Source organism: Lissotriton helveticus, chromosome 3_1 (genome assembly GCF_964261635.1).
Source record: "Lissotriton helveticus chromosome 3_1, aLisHel1.1, whole genome shotgun sequence".
Lineage (NCBI taxonomy): Eukaryota > Metazoa > Chordata > Amphibia > Caudata > Salamandridae > Lissotriton > Lissotriton helveticus.
In genome coordinates, this window is record NC_136061.1 from 191,823,979 (window position 1) to 191,844,761 (window position 20,783).

Here is a 20,783-nt window from a genome sequence, read left to right on the forward strand (position 1 = left end):
GGAAATGGGGATAAGGGAGGGAGCTATCCCAAAACAAAACAATACTAAGATGAGACATGTTCGTAAACAACAACCCGTCATACCCCCTGCAAAGAACCAAAGATCTCATAAGCCCACCTCTAAACAAAATGGCCCAAATTCTAAAACTACGTCTATTGTCAACCTTTCTTTAACACCGCTTAATTTAGATGCTACAGATATGGTGGAGGGTGCGAGCAACACAAACGAACCAAATAAGCAGCTGCTAGCCAGCATTGGGGACCTCATTAAGATACATTTGCTTCCAATGGAGCGTACATTGATGAACATTGAAAAACAAATTGCCAAACTGTCTACCCACTTAATCACCTCGACCAATCATAGTACAGTAGGGGTCACTAACTTAGCGGGTCATAAAGGTACCATTGTACAGAAACAGCTAGGGCTACCACAACCTAAAAATTCTAAAACTATCCCCAATCCCCAAGAAAAACCTAAAGTAGTCCAAGTCTCATCACAGTCTAACTCGGACACAGCTGGAGGTCCTATACAAGTCGAAAAACAAAAGCCAATACCATCTAAAACTCCAGTTCCACAATTGGAGGGAGCAAACAAAAAGGGAGGGAAGTTTAGGCGTTCCATCAACCTTCCCCCAGAAGCAAGCCCTTACACTGTGATTTTAACAGGAGTTCCAGAACTATCCGAAAATATGAGAGAATCTACATGGTCCCTAACAAACAAAGTACAGCAATGGCTCAGTATAAATAGACCCCTTCCACCGAATTGTAATTCTAGATTCTCAATGGTGCCTGGATTGGTGAAACAAGGAAAAAAACACAGGGAGCTTGCATCATCATAAATTTTGATGACCCGGGTACGGTTAAGTACATTTGTTCGTGGACTACCTTGGAGAAAAAGGGAGGTATCGACGCGAATCGTCTATCCTTCTTTTACCCTCCAATATATGACTACGACCAAGAACCCCTGTATCACTGGAATCAATGTCCCGATTGGAACTGGACCCAAGTAGAGCCGCGGAATAGGAGGAGGGATTGGGAGCCCTGGTCTTGGAATCCAAGAAGAGAGCAATCATACACGGAAGGATGGAGGGGCATACCAACCAGTAATCGTTTTTCATCTTTAGAAATGGTAGATTGACCACCAGTCCCCCAAAATCCACCTAACGAGTCACAGGGGCCCCTAAATAGCCACCTCAGCAGCAAGGGAGAGAAGGAACTCCCACTCGAAGCTACATGAGATAAACCCCTAGCACAGAGAGACATAGTAGGAATAAATCACAGACTAACTGAGTTAAGAGCGGGATTAAGTCAAAAGGATCAAAGTCAAATGAGACACAACAAAACTCTTGGGGAACGCCTATCCCTTGTAACATGGAACATCGCGGGTCTCTCAAAAAAAGCCACAGACCCATCTTTCCTGATTTTTGTAAACAATTTTGACCTAATATCTCTCCAGGAATGCTGGGACCTGGAGCCTACAAACTTAGATGGCTTCAGTACCCATTTTACCCCGGCCATTCGGCCTAGCATGGGTAGAAACTCAGGCGGTCTCTGCCTTTTTGCCTCAAATAGGGCAAATATAACCATAGAGAGTCTTTATTTTCCCAAGATAATCATATGAATAAAGATAAACATATAAAAATTGGACATTCAATGCAGGCATTTAAAGTAAAAAAGAAAGGGGCTCCCAGCTTTGTCCTGATTAATCTATACAATAACATAGCAAGGGATAACCAGGTAGCCTTTGTAGATGAATTAACAAATGTTTTGAAGAGGAGTTTTGGAAGTGATAAAGCGGAAAATTGCGCCATAGTGATGGGCGACTTTAACTGCCATTTATGCCCTCATAGTGGATCAAGAATCTGTGATATAAGAAGCCTCAATGGCGAATATACCACCCACTTTGAACATACACACTTTGGTAATTTAATGAATAAATGTATACATGAGTGGGATTTAGGCTTTTTTAATGAGCTAACCGAGCCAATGATTGACTTCCAACCCACTTTCCACGGTAGGGGGTCACACTCAACAATAGATTTTGTGCTAATGTCAAACACTCACTACCGGAGTGCTGTGGACTTTAAAAAGGAGGACATAGTCATGAGTGATCATTATCCAATTAGTGCGATATTCGATGTCGGATCTAGCACCAGCCGGACATCGGATGTTACAGAAACCTTACACTGCCATTCAATCTCGCTGGCACGCACTAATGGTTATTCTATAAAATGGTCCAAAGTAAATACCAAAACCTTCTTGAAAGATCTGATCACGGAGGATTTTGAACAATTCATGATTTGCATAGAAGATCCTCCAAACCCTCGTGCAGTAAAATCCGCCTTTGAAGAAATAGCAAGCACAATTAAGAAAAACCTCACCAGGAAACAAAAAGACGCTGCTAGGGATAAGTGTGTAGGCTGGTTTAATTCCGAGTGCTCTAAAGCGCATAATATTCTAAAAGACACATTAAAAAGAGTACCCAAAATTCAATCAGAAATTAGAATAGCACGACTGGCCTACAAACAATCAATTAAGAAAAGAAAAATGGAACTCAAAAATGCCGCCTGGGAGGCATTACTAAAAGCCAGCATTTTAAAGGACAATCCGGCTTTTTGGAGGGAAGTGAACGCACCTTTTTTCAAGGAGAGGACCACGGACCTCTTAGAAATTGCCATTACACAGGATGTGTGGATCAACCATTTTACAGAGTTATATAAAATAGATGAGATGGTTGAACCACTTAATGATGATCTTTGGACCCCACAAGAGAAAGACCCGCAGAGATCTATGGAAGATATATTCCCACTACATATCCACTTTACCCCCCTAGAGATAGAAGAGTCCATAGTGGAAAGTGCAAACTCCAAAGCTCCGGGGCCTGATGGAATTCCAACTGACCTATTTAAAGATAATATATCCCTATGGGCCCCCTTCTCACAAATGTACTTAATTCTTACACTGTAGCAGGTTTCCCCACAACATGGCAAGAAGCTATCATAATCCCAATCTTTAAAAAAGGAGATAGAATGGACCCAAAATGTTATAGGCCAATCACCCTGCTTGATTCAATGATGAAGGTGGCAGGAAGAGTTTTGCTGAACCAATTACAAACCTGGGCCACAGAACATGGAATCCTTTCAAAATTCCAATATGGATTTGTTTCAGGCCTAGGCACAGTAGAACAATGCCTTAACCTGGCCCTGATTACAAACAAATACGTTGCGGTAAAGAAGACAAATCTATACATGACTTTTGTTGACTTAAGCTCAGCATTCGATTGTCTTAACCACAGCGTACTCTGGAACACCCTCAAGGAGATGGGAATAGATGCAAATATTCTTGCATTTATAAAGGAATTATATCGAGGGGCGGGGGCAATGGTACGCTATGACGTTAATGGAAAATGTACTAAAAAATTCCCTATAAAAAAAGGAGTTCGTCAGGGATGTATCCTTGCCCCGTTCCTTTTTAATTTATATATAAATAGTGTTGCAGACTACTTGGCCAAGCTAGAAGTAGATTACCCTAAAATCAATGGTGTGGCAGTTCCACTATTACTATATGCAGACGATGCTGTCATTATGTCTCGAACACAAATAGGTCTGCAAAAAGCACTCACCGGCTTTTCCTCATACATGGGTTCGAGAGGTTTAAGGATAAACGTGGGTAAAACCTTCACAATGTGCTGTAGCTTGAAAAATAAAGTAGATTGTAACACCTTCTTAAATTCTACAAAGATAAGCTTAACTAAATCTTTTACATATTTGGGCATTGTTTTTAATAACAGGGGTTCATGGAAAATGGCCATTAACACACGCAACCTGGCCTTTTGCAGAGAAATAGGCGCTCTAAAGAAATTTGCCAAAAAATTGGGTGGTAAGCCTGTCCAGATCCTGCTCAATATCTATGCAGCGAAATGTGTCTCGACCGCAACTTATGGCACAGGAATCTGGGGCATGGCGGACAGCAGCGAAATCCAAATTACAGAGAATGCTTTTCTGAGATTCCTGTTAGCAGTCCCCAGATCTACTTCCACCACTATATGTCACAACGAACTTGCTCGGGTCCACATCACGGACATAATCAAGATAAGCCCAATACTGCTGTGGCACAAGATATGGACCTCGAATAAAACAGCATTTAGCAAGGACGTGATCAGAGACTGTATGGGCCTAGCCCTCCCGTGGAATATACCTTGGCTTTCTTATATTAGTAAATTTTTGAATTCCATAGGGCATTCTGACCTATATGAAAATCCTACATCATGCACCCTAATTACAAAGAAGGCACTCAAAGAATGCTGTTTAGGCCTACTACAAGATAGACGCTCCTACTTAGAAGGAAATAAGCCAAATATTGTGCACGGAGCGGGTATTCCACTTTATTTATCCGCCCAATATACCGTCTACATGAATTACTGCTAACAAGAATGAGGATTGGCTGTTTCTATAGACTGATAACATTTCCCACTGCAAATGATTGGTCCGCTAACTTGTTAAGTTGTCCCTGTGATAACACCTCAAAACAATCAAATATCCATTGCATGTTATTTTGCAAATATTATGAATGGGGAAGAAAGAGGCATTTGCTCCCGCTGTTAAAAATATGGGGCCTCAGGCAATGTAGACCAGCACTGATTAAATTATATATGCTTCAGGATGAAATCACAGTGGCTACGGTAGCCAAGTTTTTGAAATATGCAGTGAAATGTAGAGCATCTATGAACTAAATATATCTCGCAAGCTTGTATATACATTTCATGAAGAAATTTTTATTCTTATTTTTTTTACTTTTAACCTGTATAATGTACTTAATTATTGATAATGCTTTTTAAGAAAAAACTTTTTATTGAATGTGCTTTTATGGTTTTTATCTTGAAAAATCGAATAAAGCTATCTTTTAAATTGAATTGAGTCTGGCTCAGGATTTAATATATTGAACCTACTGACATTGTCATGAGGTTTCTTCAAACTTCTGTTCAAATTAAGTCCTGAGCATTCTGAAGCAGAAGGTGAGTCATGATGTGTATATATCAAACACGGATCACTGTTAGCAATTTTTGATATTGAATAGATGCCAATTTGTCAATGGATCATTATTCTACTTCAAAGATGCAATCCACAGGTTTGGTGTAGAATAAAACTGACATCTATCATCACCATGTTTGTAAGGTAAATATAGCCATATAAAGAGATGAATATACACTCCAAGTTCCTCCCTACCAACAAGGATATTGTGCAAAAGTCAAAGAGATGATCTAAGCTTTGAGGGAAGGATTGAAAGTGTTCTCTTTCCTGAGAGACCTAAGGACATTTCATCTCCCTTATAGAATGCAAAAGAGAATAGACCTAAGAGGCAACAATCATAAAATTATTCTCCAATAATGGGCAGACCAAACCTCTGAGCTTTCAACACTTTGGTGTGACATTTTTCCATCGTCTTAAGGGTCTGAAAAAACACAAACATCTCTTTTCTCAGGAGAATATATCTAGCACACATTCCATGAAACACAGCAGATGTAAGAATGGCGCTGGTGTCCTCTCCTTGTATGAATGAATGATAGTCTCACAGTATTCATCTGAAACATACTTGTGCACAGGATCCCGCTGCAAGCCCAAAACTGAGGACGTAATGCTGCTGCGCTACAAGTATGCTGATAAGGCCTAGTCTACAGAAAAGGAGTTAATGACCAGTTATTTTTATCTGTATTAATATCAGTTACTGCCAAGACATGAGCATCAATAGATGTACCAAGAGCTTGATATGGGAGTTATGATACTATACCAAGCAGTTTGAGTGGAAAATGCAAACAATGGCTAGGATCAGGTGCAGTGTTTTCAGATATGAAAAACCAGTTAGAGAACCCTTGGCCAAATGTTACAAATGTTTACAAACTTCAGTTTCACCATCAAGAGGCAGAGAGTAAACGGCATTGGGTTGGCAGGCTTCACATATTTATTACAATTAATAAATCAATGAATGATGGCACTTGACAGCTTTACAAACTAAGATTTCTCTAGGCGAACACATATTCTAAAGTAAGCAGATCAATACCTGGTCACAATGGTACGTGTTTGATGAAGATTAGTTAAGAACATAGTAGTGTACAATGAGGACATTAAGAAAGGAAATACTATTGAGCAAAGCTGAACCGAATACCTGGAAATGTCAGCGGATGATAAAATCATAATAGTAAATGGGCCAAAAATCCTCTAGATGGCTTACTCAAGCCAATCTACCCTCCACAGCACATTTTCTGAGCGCCCGGTGTATTTCCCCAACCAAGGTGAGCTCGAGATTCAGGCAGGCTTACCAATGGTACTCCTGTTTAACGTGTAGAACAACAGAACCAAACTCAAATATAGAGTAGGTACCCAAGTGTACTTCTGTCTCCAAGAGCAACTGCTGTTCCTCCTGCTCAGGCTATGATAAACTGATATGAATGGCATAATAAATCTATTCTAAATGGTATATGAGGTAACATTGTGTGAGTGTGTGTGCGCGCTGCACACAGGCACACAGATGGTAGTCACCTCTGTGCAAGGCTGCCAATGCCCAACATGGACAGTGGAACTTGCAGGTGGGCTCCTATCTGTAATCATTTCACATTTCAGCTGAACAAGCCTAAATTGGTTGTAGGAGGGGTAGCAGGAGAGCCTAACATGAAACCTCAAAGATAGGAGGCGGCACTAGAAGTTCAAAAGAAGCACACAACCTGATTGGCTAGGCTTGGTCATCAGGGGAACATGTCTGGTACCTTGGCAAAACTTTTGACTTTGCCGCTGAGAATGACCTGATCACCACTGCATGAGGTAAGAATGCAAAGCTGGACTATTGCTTCTCTGCTCTTGTCACCTTTACGTGTCTTTCTGCTTCTGTGTGTTGGAGTCTGTGATTGTCTCTGCTTGTTTCTTGCACCTTCTGTATAAGAGTTGTGGCCCAATGGCTCGGATATCAAGCATGAAGAACTGGGAGACCTTGTAGACAAGGAGATAGTTGTAACTTCTGCTGCAATTGAAGCAGCTTCTGTTAGGCTACAGGTAAGCTTATGTCCTTTATTTAATGCTGAATATTCCAGTTGGAAACCAAAGTTACTATGCAGCAGCCTACTGCATAGCATGATCTCTAAACTCATCTCAGCACAAGGAAACATAGATAGTAGCTCATTATTGTGTTTCCATTTTTGAGCGTCAAAGGGATTAAGGTTAAACATATTCCGGAGGATCCCAAAAATAGAACAGCAGTTAAAGTTCAGAAAGGGAAACTTCCTTCCAACATCTGGTTTAATGTTCCAGATGACAAGCTTGATTAGATGGTACTTCTATTTCATGTGGGTATTGGAAATTGGACCGAGGTACAAAGACAGCTCTTCAACATGCCATTTAATGCCAAATATCTGTGCGACCTGGGGATGGGAGTATAGTGATCTACATACTCCCCATATTCCCCCCAATTATACTAAAGAAAGACAACCTGTAGTGCCCCATTCAGACGACGACACTGCACAACGTCATTTCCCTACTTGTATAAGGCAATTATCAAGCAACCATCTACTGAAGGCTCCTTGCACATCTAAAGTAAAGAAAATGTCTCAGTTTGTGGCAAACATTGTCACTTTGTTGTACTACCGAGTTTCATTTGTAGCGGCGCATTTGTGGTACAGAACTATGTACATGTCCCTTGATGGACAGGGCCACTGACTCTCTGTACCGACTGGGCATTAAGGAAAACACTCAAAAGTCATTTCTGCATCCTACTCAGTGTTCAGAGCAGAAGAAGATCATAAGGAGATCATGCATTCACCTGGAATGAGCTCCTCCTATGAGACCATGAGCGGGGCTACAGTCAATGGTATGAGACAGCGGGGCACTGAGAAGATAAAGTAACTGCAATGCAGACAGCACAGCACAGTTGTACATAACTGAACATCTAAGTAACCAAGACTTCGCTACAGCAACCACCTTGACAAACCGTTGTCAGGGCTCCATTAGGAGTTCCCGTCAATAATGATGGGGTCAATAACATGAGTTAGCAGCACCATTGGGACTACAAGTAACACAGGAATGAAACACATTCTAGGTGCTTCAATCAGACTGTTTACCTGCTGAAAGAAAGTACAAACTGGAAAAAAACATGTAGCAAGCTAAGCCTGTATTCCTGATAATCCACCCCACCAGCAACACCCAAAGTCTGCCTCATCTGTAGATCCTATGGAGGGGAGGTAAAAGGGGTTTGTGGATGGGAGAAACTGGTCAACTTGTAGTGGTGGTCCTCATGTTTGGGACACACCAGGGAGATTTCATAGTCAGAGGGACAGGGGCCGCAAGGCACAGCAAGGCACATTCCTCCAACATATACATTATTGACCATGGGCATGGGCCTAATGCTTTTTAAATCCCACATACAAAGGAGTCCAAATCTTGATAGATGCATGCAGAAGAGCTGTGTTCTACGTTAAAAATAGGGGTGGGTCCAATCTAAAAACCTGTATTTTAGTTCCAAACAGAACATTTGGTAAAGGGCAATCGAGAAAGTGGTCAATTTAGGTCCACAGCATGTCTGAGGAGCGCACAACAGCACTGCAGATACTCTCATCAGATGACTAGGAAACATTCATCTGAGGGAGCTAAATCAAGCTAGTCCGTGCATTTTTCAGCATGGGGGTTTTCACACATTGGTGAGCTCACTAAAACCCAAAGGAAACAATATAGGCTATGCCCCCAGGAACCCATAACTGAAATCAAAAGGCAGTGATCATAAGATCAATAGTTAATGGGCATTTGTATACACTTTTCCAAACAACACAATAAATGGTCAGAAAATGCACAATGTTCCACAGGATGCTCTTTCTAATTGCACCAAAGTTAACTACGCAGCCATGGTACTCTCTCACCTGATGAATAAACAATAAAAAGACAATTCTGTAGAAAACGCTGGCTCCACTCTAATCCTGCTTATTAACGCCCCTATTGCTCCACAATGCCAATATAGGGTGGATTTTTAAACTTGTCACTCAACCCTTAAAATACCTTTGCCACTCAAAAATCCCTACCTGCCCTAAACCCTAAAAATACCCTTGTCACCAAAATAACCTTACCCCCAAACCCTAATAACCCTGCCACACAAAAACCCCTACCCACCCTAATCCCTAAAAATACCCTTGCAACCCAAAACCCCTACCCACCCTAAAATCGAAAAATCCCCTTATCACCCAAATATCCCAAAAATACCCCTGCCACCCAAATACCGCCCCCTACCCTAAAAATACCCTAGCCACCCAATATCCTCACGCACCTCTAAACTCTAAAAATTGTAAAACCATATTCAGTGCAACATTTTGCATGGTAAAGGCATATGCGTTGTAATGGGTGCATGGTAATGGTACTGCGAGGTAACGGGTGCGTTGTAAAAGCTGTTTCCCGTGAGAACTACATACACCCTGATAAATTAACGACAACTCATCGTAAATAGAGGCTCAGAGCAAATATCCAGAATTTCCATCACAAATGGTGCTTTGCCTTTGCCTGACCCTGACTCCAGAGCATACAACGGGCCTGCGAGGCAGCATCACGGTTATGTCTCTGCTCAGAAACCGTGAAAAGAGAAGCAGTACTGTAGCCTGGGCGCGAGATCTCGGGACCTTTGTTGCGGATGAACCAAGAGCTTTGGCGTCCACGGCCTAGATGAGGCAAGCCTTTAGAACCCAGAGAATCAGTCCTAATGTATTAAAAACGTTCCTGATATGTGACTTACTTTTAGTGGAAAAAGTAAAATGCCACATATTGACAAAACTCTAAATTAAAAAAGCTCTCTGTGGTTACCGAATAATCCCTGGTCTTACCAACCACCCTATGCCCGCTCCACTCTCTTTGTTAATTTGGGCCCTTTGCCTTTCTTTCTACTATAATTTTGAGGTGAACTGCCAACACTTCATGCACAGACCATAACTTCTCTTTTCTCTGAAAATTGTTAAACGTATGCAAGCAATCTGTCAATATCCTATTCTCCCAAAGCCCGCCTATTCATCCCACCAATTACATGCATGAACTCACGTAGCCTCTGCTAATGACATCTAACTTCCAATAAATCAATTCATTTACCGAGAACAACTGACGTAAATGCACTGAATGATCTCCTTTGAGAGCATCAAACTGAACCCAATAACCACAGAGGTATCTGTTAACCCTTGGGTTCCTGAGTAGCATGGTACTCGCAGTAAAGCACTCCATTGCCTAGCCTCGAGTGGTAAGCACTGTAGAAGAAATAACTTTATTTCGTTTACATGAAAATAACCATAAAAGTACATTTAAAATCAGAAATAACACATATCACAGTAGGATCACAATAAAAATCACATTATTGAAATTGTGTACAGGATAAGCAGCTTGCAATATATGCTGGAAAGGGTAGCCCAAGGTTAAGGGTTTCAAGTGGTTTCCTCACACAATCTGTGCATTTGGGTATTCAGTGCCACCCCACAGAACCTTTACTTACATAAACATTACAGTAAATACTAAATTGACTTCATGCAATTACCATGTAAGGTGTCTCAGGCCAACTAGTAAAAAAAAATACATATTCATATATACACATATATATATATATATATATATATATACATACATATATACACATATATACAAACATATATATATATATACATACACGTGTATATATTATATATATATATATACACACACACACACACACATAAATATTGTATATATATATATTTTTTTTTTTTGTAAGCACTATATACAAACAATTACAATCCAATACATGTAAATTGGGGCATCTAGGTCTCATGGGTTAAATCCATCTTGCCAAAGTGGGGGAGGCAGACACAAAGTAAAATAATCAGAAACATCTCCGAACTAAACAATGCCTTACGCCAGGACGCAGAAGAGAACCAAGGACAGACAGCACATGCTGAATGAAGGTAAGCCAAGAAGCGGTCAGGGCGTATTTTAAGATAATGGGCAGGTCTGTGCCTCTGAATGGAATCTTTTTCTTGTCTAAGAATAGCTGTGGTGCTTGCACATGGAAACGAGATGACATCATGTACCCGGTTTTAGCTACATTCCAACAGTCTGGGACATTTTGAGCTACTGCGTGTTTAGTGAAATAAAATAATACAGGTTACTTTAGTAAAAGCTTTAACTTCCAACTTTCAAAATAAAGTCCTTGTTCTCATGACCTTTCCTGAATACACATTACTCCCTTCCTTTCTGGCCCCCAGAGACAGGCACTCCTCACTGCCCAGGCTTTCCGGGCAGTCAGGTGAATGCTGGGACTGCTCTCCAAACAGTCTGAACCCATCTGTTTAGGTGGTGGCAGCAGAATAGGGGTAGCCATGCCCATCCCGGCAGAGAGGTAAATAACTATACACAGACCCCTGTGCCCATAACGAGGCACTTGAGCCTGCCAGCATAGCCCTGCAGAAGCCAGATGTACTGCCAAGCTCAGCTGAGGGCTTGATGCCCCCAGGCCAATAATAAAAACATTTATTCATGCCAACTGCTCGGTCCAAACGTTCAGGAATTAGACAACGGCCCCTCTGTTATCGGTCTCAGCAGTGTATGGATTTGCCCGTCCAGACCTGACGTGAAAGAGAGGTGAATGCCCGTATCACGACTACCCCAGCAGCGAGGCGAAGGGCTCTCCTCAGCCTGTGGCATGGAGCCGCACTGAAGTCTGGTGGTGAATGCTCTCCCCAGACAACAGGGGCGAGGACCTAAAAGCCACTGTCGATAGTGATGTAAAGTCGGCTCCGAGCGGTGAGGTGTTGCCACTGCCCGCCTGTAACACAGTCCTAGTCTAACATTCTTATAGGCACCAGTGCGCTGAAGGCCCTGGCGAGACAAGAAGAACAGTGGTCTAAAACCCCCTGCCTGGAGTGAACCAGCAGTGATGCATAGCTCCCTGCCAGCAGCAAGGTGAGCGTCACCAAATGGAGGTACATTGACCCCACCAACAACAACACACAAATAGTAGAAGGACAAATGTTTTTTGGAGAAGATTCCGGAGTTAATCACTAGATGGTGGAATAATGCACAGCATGTGAATCCAGAAAAGATTCACGCTGCAAAACTTCAGACGTCTGCTGTTAGATTTAACCCTCCTGGAGCAGATTCAACTTTCAAATGGCCATTCTGTGAAACGGAGCGTGTTAAGCATCAAAAGGAAGTGAATGCTTTTCCTCAATGTAGTACAAAAGGGGTGGTGATAGACGGAGCATCTGAACCAATCAAACACACACACCCAGTCAACAGATCTGGGTTTAATCCATCACCGTTCTTTAGCCCACTCTGCCACCCCAGTTCAGACATGGCCCGATCTTCTCCAATATTACCGATCTTACTGTCCTGGATCCTATCCCGGTACCTTGGACTGACCATTTCTTAGTCCAACTAAATTGGCAGGTGACTCCCACTCCACGCTTCACAACCCTTCCTAACAAGCCCACGCGCTCCTGGTCTAAATTAGATCCAGAAAAATGGAAACTCCATCTAGAGCGATCCCCTCCTAAACTTGACGCCAACCCCATTTACGCGGACGCAGAGTTTTCGACTTGGATAGGAGAGTCACTGGATTAAACGCTTCCAAAAAAAACCTCCGGTAAGCCTCGGGGCAAAGCTACTTCCCCATGGTTCACCCAGGAAACGCGGCTTCTAAAGAAAGCATGCAAGAGATCAGAAAGAGATTGGAGAAAAACTTTCGATCCCACAAAAAAAACTGAATACAAAAAAATCCTTCTTAACTATAAAAAAGCGCTTAAAGCCGCTCAAGCCAACTATTTCGAGGAGAAAATCAGATCATCTACCAACTCTTCCCGGGAAACGTTTCAAATAGCTAAGAAACTTCTCAAAGTGCCGGAGCCTCCCCCCCTAGTAGAGCGGTCAGCTACCCGTCGCAATGAACTTGCAGAATTCTTCAATTTGAAGATAACAAACACCATCAACTCCCTTCCACCGCCAACTCTGGACGCTTCCTCTGTTGCTGACCAGTCCAGTCCTACACACCATGCTACAGCATGTCAACTGTCACACTTCACTCCCCTGACAATAGACACTCTCCTTCCTATACTCAACTCAATCAAAAGTGGTTGCCCCACTGGCCCCGCACCACTCAACATCCTTAAATTAGTAGCGCCCACCATTCTCCCGTACCTGACAAAACTGATTAACATCTCACTCACCCACGGCATCGTTCCCCCTAGCTGGAAAAAAGCAACAGTGAAAGCGCTGATTAAAAAACCGCACCTGGACCCACTGGAACTAGGCAACTACAGGCCGATCTCCCTGCTCCCCGGCATTAGTAAAATAGCTGAGAAGTACGTCAATTACAGCCTATCCCACCATCTTGAAACCAATGGGCTCTTGGAGCCTTCCCAGACTGGATTCAGGCCTGGCCAGAGCACAGAAACTGCGATATTGGCTTTTGTCGAAGAGGCAAGGAAAATCATGGACTCAGGAGGATCAGTGGCAGTGATCCTCCTGGACCTGAGCGCAGCCTTCGACACCGTCAACCACTCGACACTGGTCCACAGGCTCAGTGAGCTTGGAATCGCAGGAACGGCCCTGGCTTGGCTTAAATCCTTTCTGGATAACAGATCCTTCCAGGTAGCAGATGGCAACTTCACGTCCAGGTCCACTGCCATCAGCTGTGGGGTCCCTCAGGGCTCATCCCTGAGCCCGACCCTTTTTAATGTTTATATGTCCCCCCTTGAAAAAATCGTCACCCCTTTTGGGATCAAGCTCCTAACTTACGCTGACGACACCCAATTGGTAGTATCCTTAAGTCAGCAAGACCACTCCCTCTCTAACCTTCAAACCTGTCTAAATGAAATAACTAAATGGATGAACCTCTCCCACCTTAAACTGAACAACGACAAGTCAGAGATAATGATCCTGGGCAATAAATCACTTTACCACTCCAAATCCCTATGGCCACCCTGCATGGGTACCCCACCCGTTCTGAAACAGGAAATCAAGAGCTTAGGAATATGGCTAGATGAAGGCCTCAATTTTTCCGCCCAAGCTAGGAAAACGGCTGGTGTGTGTCACAGCCTCCTACGGTCAGCTAGGAAAATTCTGCCCCTACTCCCAGCACAATCCCAAAAACTCCTAATCCATGGTCTCGTGTTGTCTCGCCTGGACTACGACAATGCCCTCTATTTGGGGGCTCCTAAAAAAGTACTGTCAAAGCTCCAGACAGTACAAAATACCGCCGCCCGCCTCCTCACAGGAACCCATCGCCGCTGCTCAGCCAAACCCGCTTTGAACGCCTTGCACTGGCTGCCCGTCCAGGAGAGAATTCAATTATTCAAAGCACTCTGCACAACACACAAAATCCTACATGGCAAGGCCCCACCTATCCTACAAAACCTCATCACACCTCACACCACCAAAAGAACGCTTCGATCCTCAAACTGCAATTTAGCTTCTGTTCCCAGAATTAAGAAAGCCCGCTCTGGCGGTCGACTGTTCGCATACAATGCCTCCAAACTCTGGAACACTCTTCCCCCAGACATCAGAGCCCAACCCAATCTTCTCTTATTCCGCAGAGCACTTAAAACCTGGCTGTTCCCGTAGGCTCCATCTACATCTGGTTCTTGTCATTTAGCGCTGGGACGCTCACGGGCAGCCATGCGCTCTACAAATCGGTAAATAAATAAATAAATAAATAAATATGCAAATCAGTCTGACCCTGTGCCTAATGGGAACAGTCCAGCCCGAACTGCCAAGCCATGCCTTCCCTGGACCGGAAACAAGCTTCCGAGGACCAATTTCTGGCATTTCAGCCGTCTTCAGCCTGGCCTGCTTGAATCCAGTGGCAAAGTGAGCAAGGGACTCATGTCTGAGCATGCTCCGTCCAGGGAAGGCATGGCTTGGCAGTTCGGGCTCGACTGTTCCCATGAGGCACAGGGTCAGACTGATTTGCATATGGCCATTTCTGAACTGGGGTGGCAGAGTGGGCTAAAGAACGGTGATGGATTAAACCCAGATCTGTTGACTGGGTGAGTGTTTGATTGGTTCAGATGCTCCGTCCATCACCACCCCCTTTTGTACCGCTTTCCTCAATGTAGACCTTAGTTCCAGGAGTGAGGGGCAGCCCACCAACCCAACCCACTGCAGTTGTGAGGTTAAGGCTGTTTCACAGGGTGTGTGCCAGTGAGGTAGTGCTGCTGGCCAGCCTATCTTAGAGCTAACCAAGTGTGGCTGTACAGTCAGTGCCAGCATCAATGGGACTCCTGGTGTCCACAGCACACACTGCACTCACTTGTATCCTTCAATCAAGGTTCTCTTGGACTCTCAGGGATCATTCATATTCGATATCTACACTGTTTGCCTGCAGAGCGGCTGACGTCCAAAACAAAAGAGGGTTGCAAGCCCAAATTCTGATGTATGACCTGTACTGACTGCTTCTTGTGGAGACAAGTACAATCACTTAACCAAAAGATACAACGCTGCATCATGGTCATTCAGGCAGAAAATTCTAAAGATACAATGCTGCATCATGGTCATTCAGGCAGAAGATTCTAAAGATACAACGCTGCATCATGGTCATTCAGGCAGGAGATTCTAAAAATACAAGGCAACATCATGGTCATTCAGGCAGGAGATTCAAAAGATACAATGCCGCATCATGGTCATTCAGGCAGGAGATTCTAAAGATACAACGCAGCATCATGGTCATTCAGGCAGAAGATTCTAAAGATACAACGCCGCATCATGGTCATTCAGGCAGAAGATTCTAAAGACAACGCCGCATCATGGTCATTCAGGCAGAAGATTCTAAAGATACAACGCTGCATCGTGGTCATTCAGGCAGGAGATTCTAAAGATACAACGCTGCATCATGGTCATTCAGGCAGGAGATTCAAAAGATACAACGCCGCATCATGGTCATTCAGGCAAGAGATTCTAAAGATACAACGCCGCATCATGGTCATTCAGGCAGAAGATTCTAAAGATACAACGCCACATCATGGTCATTCAGGCAGAAGATTCTGTCTTGTGCCCCACAGCTGGTAAGTGGACATTCAACTAACACTTTGTATTCTGGGATTCACAATTTTGACTTCACCACTTTAGATACAGGCCAGCAGGCTAAACCGCAAGACCTCACCGAAGGCGTCACACATGTTTTGGAAGCTGTCTCTTCTCTCTTGTGAGTCACTCAAACCTATTATTCGCAAATGCAGGAAAAGACAAATCCAAATACAGGCAAACACCTGAATCGCTATCAGATTCTAGGAGCGCCAATCCCGTTTGGATGTCAACATTCAGACTTCAGTGGATATGTTGATGTCAGGTTTCTTCACATGGTATGGGATTGCCCTAGGCTGACCCCCTTTGGGTGGCGGTATTGGATCATTTGAAACAAGTAACGGAGTGGTCACTTCAACGCTCAAGTAGGCAGGTACTACTTGGACTTATCTCTAGGCCCAAGGGCAAGAAACTTTCAAGACGATTTTTGCAGCTGGGCTTAGTGTTGGCAAAAAGGCGTCTGGCGATTCATTGGATGAGTGCGCAGCCACCTACACTAAAGCAGTGGGCCAGGGACCTGGTTGAGTGGGCAAGGGCAGAGGTAGTTCATATGAGACGAGTCCAAAGAGATGACAAGTTAGAAGATGACGTGGGTGCATGGCAGGGAATGATTCGGGAGGTCTTGCTTCAGGAGGTGGTTGGAGCCTCCCCCTCACGGAATACTGAGGGGACCCTTGGGGTGCACTCTAAAAGCAACGACTCAGTGGGTACATCACTTGGGGTGGCTTAGGGGGCACATGGTGGAATTAAGTTATCGCACTGGTTCCATACCGATTTTCAGGATATATAGGCGACGGGTGGGGTGTATCTGGTTGACCCTGGGGGGTGGGGAGGGAGGGAGTTCTTTGGTTATTTGTATAGGTGTTTGATGCTGTTCTTTTAGATCCTATTATTTAGGGGGATGTACAGTATATGGCATAAGAAATGATATTGTGGGAATTATGATTGTATCATACTGTGTTGCTTTGTGCACAAACGAGTTAAAATAAAAATATTTAAAAAACTAACAAAAAAACAAAAAAAACATTCAGCCTTCAGTGACGCAACTGGCTCAGCCGAAGAAGCAAGGGATCTAGAAACAGTTTAACAACCCAGACTCAGACCTTCCTCTAGAGAGCTAGGAATGTTCAGAATTATACTGCAGGCTTGTGACATATTTAAAAATGCAGCTCTGCGGGACAGTTGAGGCGTATGCCAGACTTTCTGGCCATCTTCTTACAGCCATCATAAAGGTGTGCTTCAAAAGAAACACTATAAATGCATGCATCTTTTTTACCTCTTCGAGCGATCTCTTGTGAACAGAGAGTGTAACGTTACATCGTAGAGCAGATAGTTTAGCTCAATGGTAATAACTAGACTTCCACTTTTGGTTTTTAATTTGGTCAGTTACGTGAGAAGAAAATACCACAGAATGTCTACCTGGGCCAAGAAATGCAACCACCAGAGTTTATTTAATAAACCTGTGGAAACAGACGCAGGATTCCCAGGGAAGGTGTCCGGGCACAAAAGGTTTTGCCTAGGGCTCTCGAAGGTGAAGCCAATGTGCGCAGTGCACAGGGCTCAAACTGTATCAATTCAGAGATCCAGCGTTAAAGGACAGGCAGAATAATGGGAAACATAGGTTAGTTAATCCCATCGTATGCTAGGCTGCTGCACTCTCATTGCCATGACCCAATCACATTGAGAAAGTTGATAAATCCTGTTTGTTGACTGTATCCAACAACAATGGAGGCCATGTGCCTGGCTTGAAGAACATAGTTAATCTTCCTAAAAAGCTTAAAATAGTAAAAAAGCAGAAGAGGGTAGAGACAGCAGCTACCGGGGTCAGTCAATGCCAGTCTGCAGTCAACAATCATGCTTAGATTTTTTTTACTTATGGTACAGAACACCATCCTAAACTGAGTGACCAAGTCTCAGGGGTCCAGCAGTATTACTTTTCAGCCATTTCTGATTCATCCCATATAGCCGACATGTGGTCTGAATGTCATCAACAAAGCAGAAAGAAAACTCAAAAGATGAGACAAAAGCTGCAAATGATTGCGGTCTCGTAGTCGTACTTGATCTGTGATCAGTATTAAACACTGTTGATCATAATTTTCTACTTCATTCATTCTACTTGAGAATGGGGATATATGAATGGTACTGGACTGGTCTTGTCTTTCATTGGGGTGGCAGTCAACTTGTGAAAATAGAATCCTTCAGATCTTCAACATTTCCCGTACATCGAGGTGTCCTGCGGGGCTCAATTCTTGACTTTACCTATTCATCCTATACATGTAACACTATGGCACAATGAAACAAGACGAGCGCATATCCATACATCAATACGCTGATGGTCGTTGGCTATAACTCAAAGTCTGGAAGTATCCCATGAAATGGTAATAAACTGGATGAGTTAATTCATCCTACAAATTCACCCCAAAAAAACAGAAATCCTATTCTTGGACCTCAACTTCAATAGTCTTGATCTGTCACTCCCTATAGGTATCTCTCCATCACTGATCTCTGTAATCAAAGTTTAAATATGACTAAACACAGCAGGAATCTTACTGAGAGGATCATTTAACTACCATCTGCTTAGGAAACTCAAACCCTCCATCTCACTCTTGGACAGCAATGCAAGCACTGGTCCTCAATTATCTTGACGCAAGCAAAGCACTACTTGCTGCCATTCCCAAATCCACAAATGGCCCTCGCAAAACCATCCTCCATGCTGCAGTACAACTGCTGTCTAACAAATCAGACATTTCTCCTATCTTAAACAAACCTCACTGGTGTTGACGATCTACATAAAGGACAAACTGACAGCACAAGAAAAATACAAGGAACAAAACCAGCCAAAAACGTCATATATCAAACCCTTGAAAAAGCAAGGTGCTAAATCAGACGTTTGCCTATGTTTGGATCCCGGCGTACACCAGGCTCCAACCAGATCTTTTATCTTTCAAAGAAGACTTGAAGACTTAACTCTTCAGATTACATCTCCCTACCTAACTGAACATATTCTTTCCACTTCTGATCGAACATACCGGTAGTTATTATTGCACATGCAATGCTGCACAACTGGCTTATATAAGAAAATATTGAGGACAAATAAAGCCTGGGATACTCAAGTAACATTACTGGCTTAAGAGGAACAGTTGATCAATGTTTTGGTGCAGAAAATGCTGTGCAATATGAAACAATTGATCCACATGGGAAGTAACTAATACTACTGACACCTCCAGACAGACGAGCAGAACTGATAATCAACGGTGTTGATTGTAGATGATAGGTAACAACAGTCCTGCTGAGAAGCAGCAGCTACATGGCTAATGTAAACACAATGACACAAATCTAATGAAGCAAAGACACAGAGTGATAATCATGCTCACCTGTCTGGAAGAGATTCAGCTCCCACTCTAAATAGTCAAACATCTCCACTGTCAACTGGAAGCTAAAAGACAAGAAGAGTTAAGGCAAGGTTAGAGTGACGGTGTGAAGAGAAGTGTTAGGACTGGTCAATTTGTCTTATAATGGAATTTGTTTTCCCTGGTGCGTTAATTAACGCGTTGTTTGATCCCTTCTCCATTTTCTATTTATCATGTACTGCCTTATTTTCAGCCTGTATATATTTCACTTGTTTGCTAACTAGTTTATTCATCTTCTCCATCCTGAAGTTATCATAGCCCTGCTCATTTATTTATTTGGTTCTGACAAGGTCAATCCTGGAAATCTGTAATGCGTCCATGAGTCTCATCGCCCCTGCCATCCTCATTTTGGTCCTGGTCTGCCTGCTCAGCTCGGTTTGCTCCATTGTTCCACCGATGCAGACCTGTTGTTCTCCAATCACCCCAATGCACTCTCTTCTCAGCTCACTTGCTTCAGTTCCTGTGCTCTTCACACCCCAGTCTGCTGCTGACATTCCTAGCTCCTGATTCTGCAGCTGGGATTAGTACTATTCTTTCTTCCTCCCTCCCTTCCTCCTACCAAAAGCCTTCTAAAATAGAAGCAGACATTTAATTTGAACCAATGAAATATCTTAACTTGTTGTGATTTTTTTTATTCCCCTGCTTAGTTTGTGTTTTACCTCAACATTAACATGGAACACATGAACACTAACTGTTCTAGATGTGTCAGATGTGCTAAGTTTCTTCTGTGGTGTGCGCACACACAGACACACATACACACACACACACACCCACACACACACCCGCACACACGTGTTCTCCCAGAAGCGCACACAGAATGACTCACATTGTAAATGGATAGAAATGCAAACACTCAAACAATGACACTCAAAGGCATAGACATATATGCTTGCAAACAAGCAGACCTGTATGCAAACACATGAAGAATTGCACAAGTCCAAGGTCACACTGTATACTTCAGGGCTAAATCAAGAAAATACCAATACCAACTCTCAGTTATACCATAGAAGAGGTTCAACAAATGGAAATTCAACACTTGCGGAGGACATGCAGACTCTAAGCGGGGCACGATAGCAGAAATGACAGACCCTAAATAAATAAAATGCAACGAGATAAATATTTTAAACATGTATTTACCTGCTGGAGCTATGCACAGTATGTGAATATAAAATAGATCCACGCATCAAACAAGTGCATTACATAAAAAATAGTACATACAAAGAGGTAAAGATAGGTTTACAAAACTAGGCCATTTCCACAAGCTTCAATGTCGCCTACGTCTTACGTTCAGTGCCTACGAACGGCCAAGACCTTACAAT

At 43.1% G+C, this 20,783-nt stretch overlaps 1 protein-coding gene across 2 annotated transcripts in view; it reads right to left on the bottom strand.

Annotated features, from left to right (window-relative positions):
- The window catches only part of HIP1 (huntingtin interacting protein 1), a 404,747-nt gene that overhangs the window by 211,948 nt on the left and 172,016 nt on the right, over positions 1-20,783 (bottom strand). For both annotated transcript variants that reach the window (XM_078679590.1, XM_078679591.1), the window contains one exon: positions 19,429-19,490. In XM_078679590.1, coding sequence (XP_078535716.1) covers positions 19,429-19,490 — 62 coding nt within the window. The remainder of the gene's footprint in view (positions 1-19,428; positions 19,491-20,783) is intronic.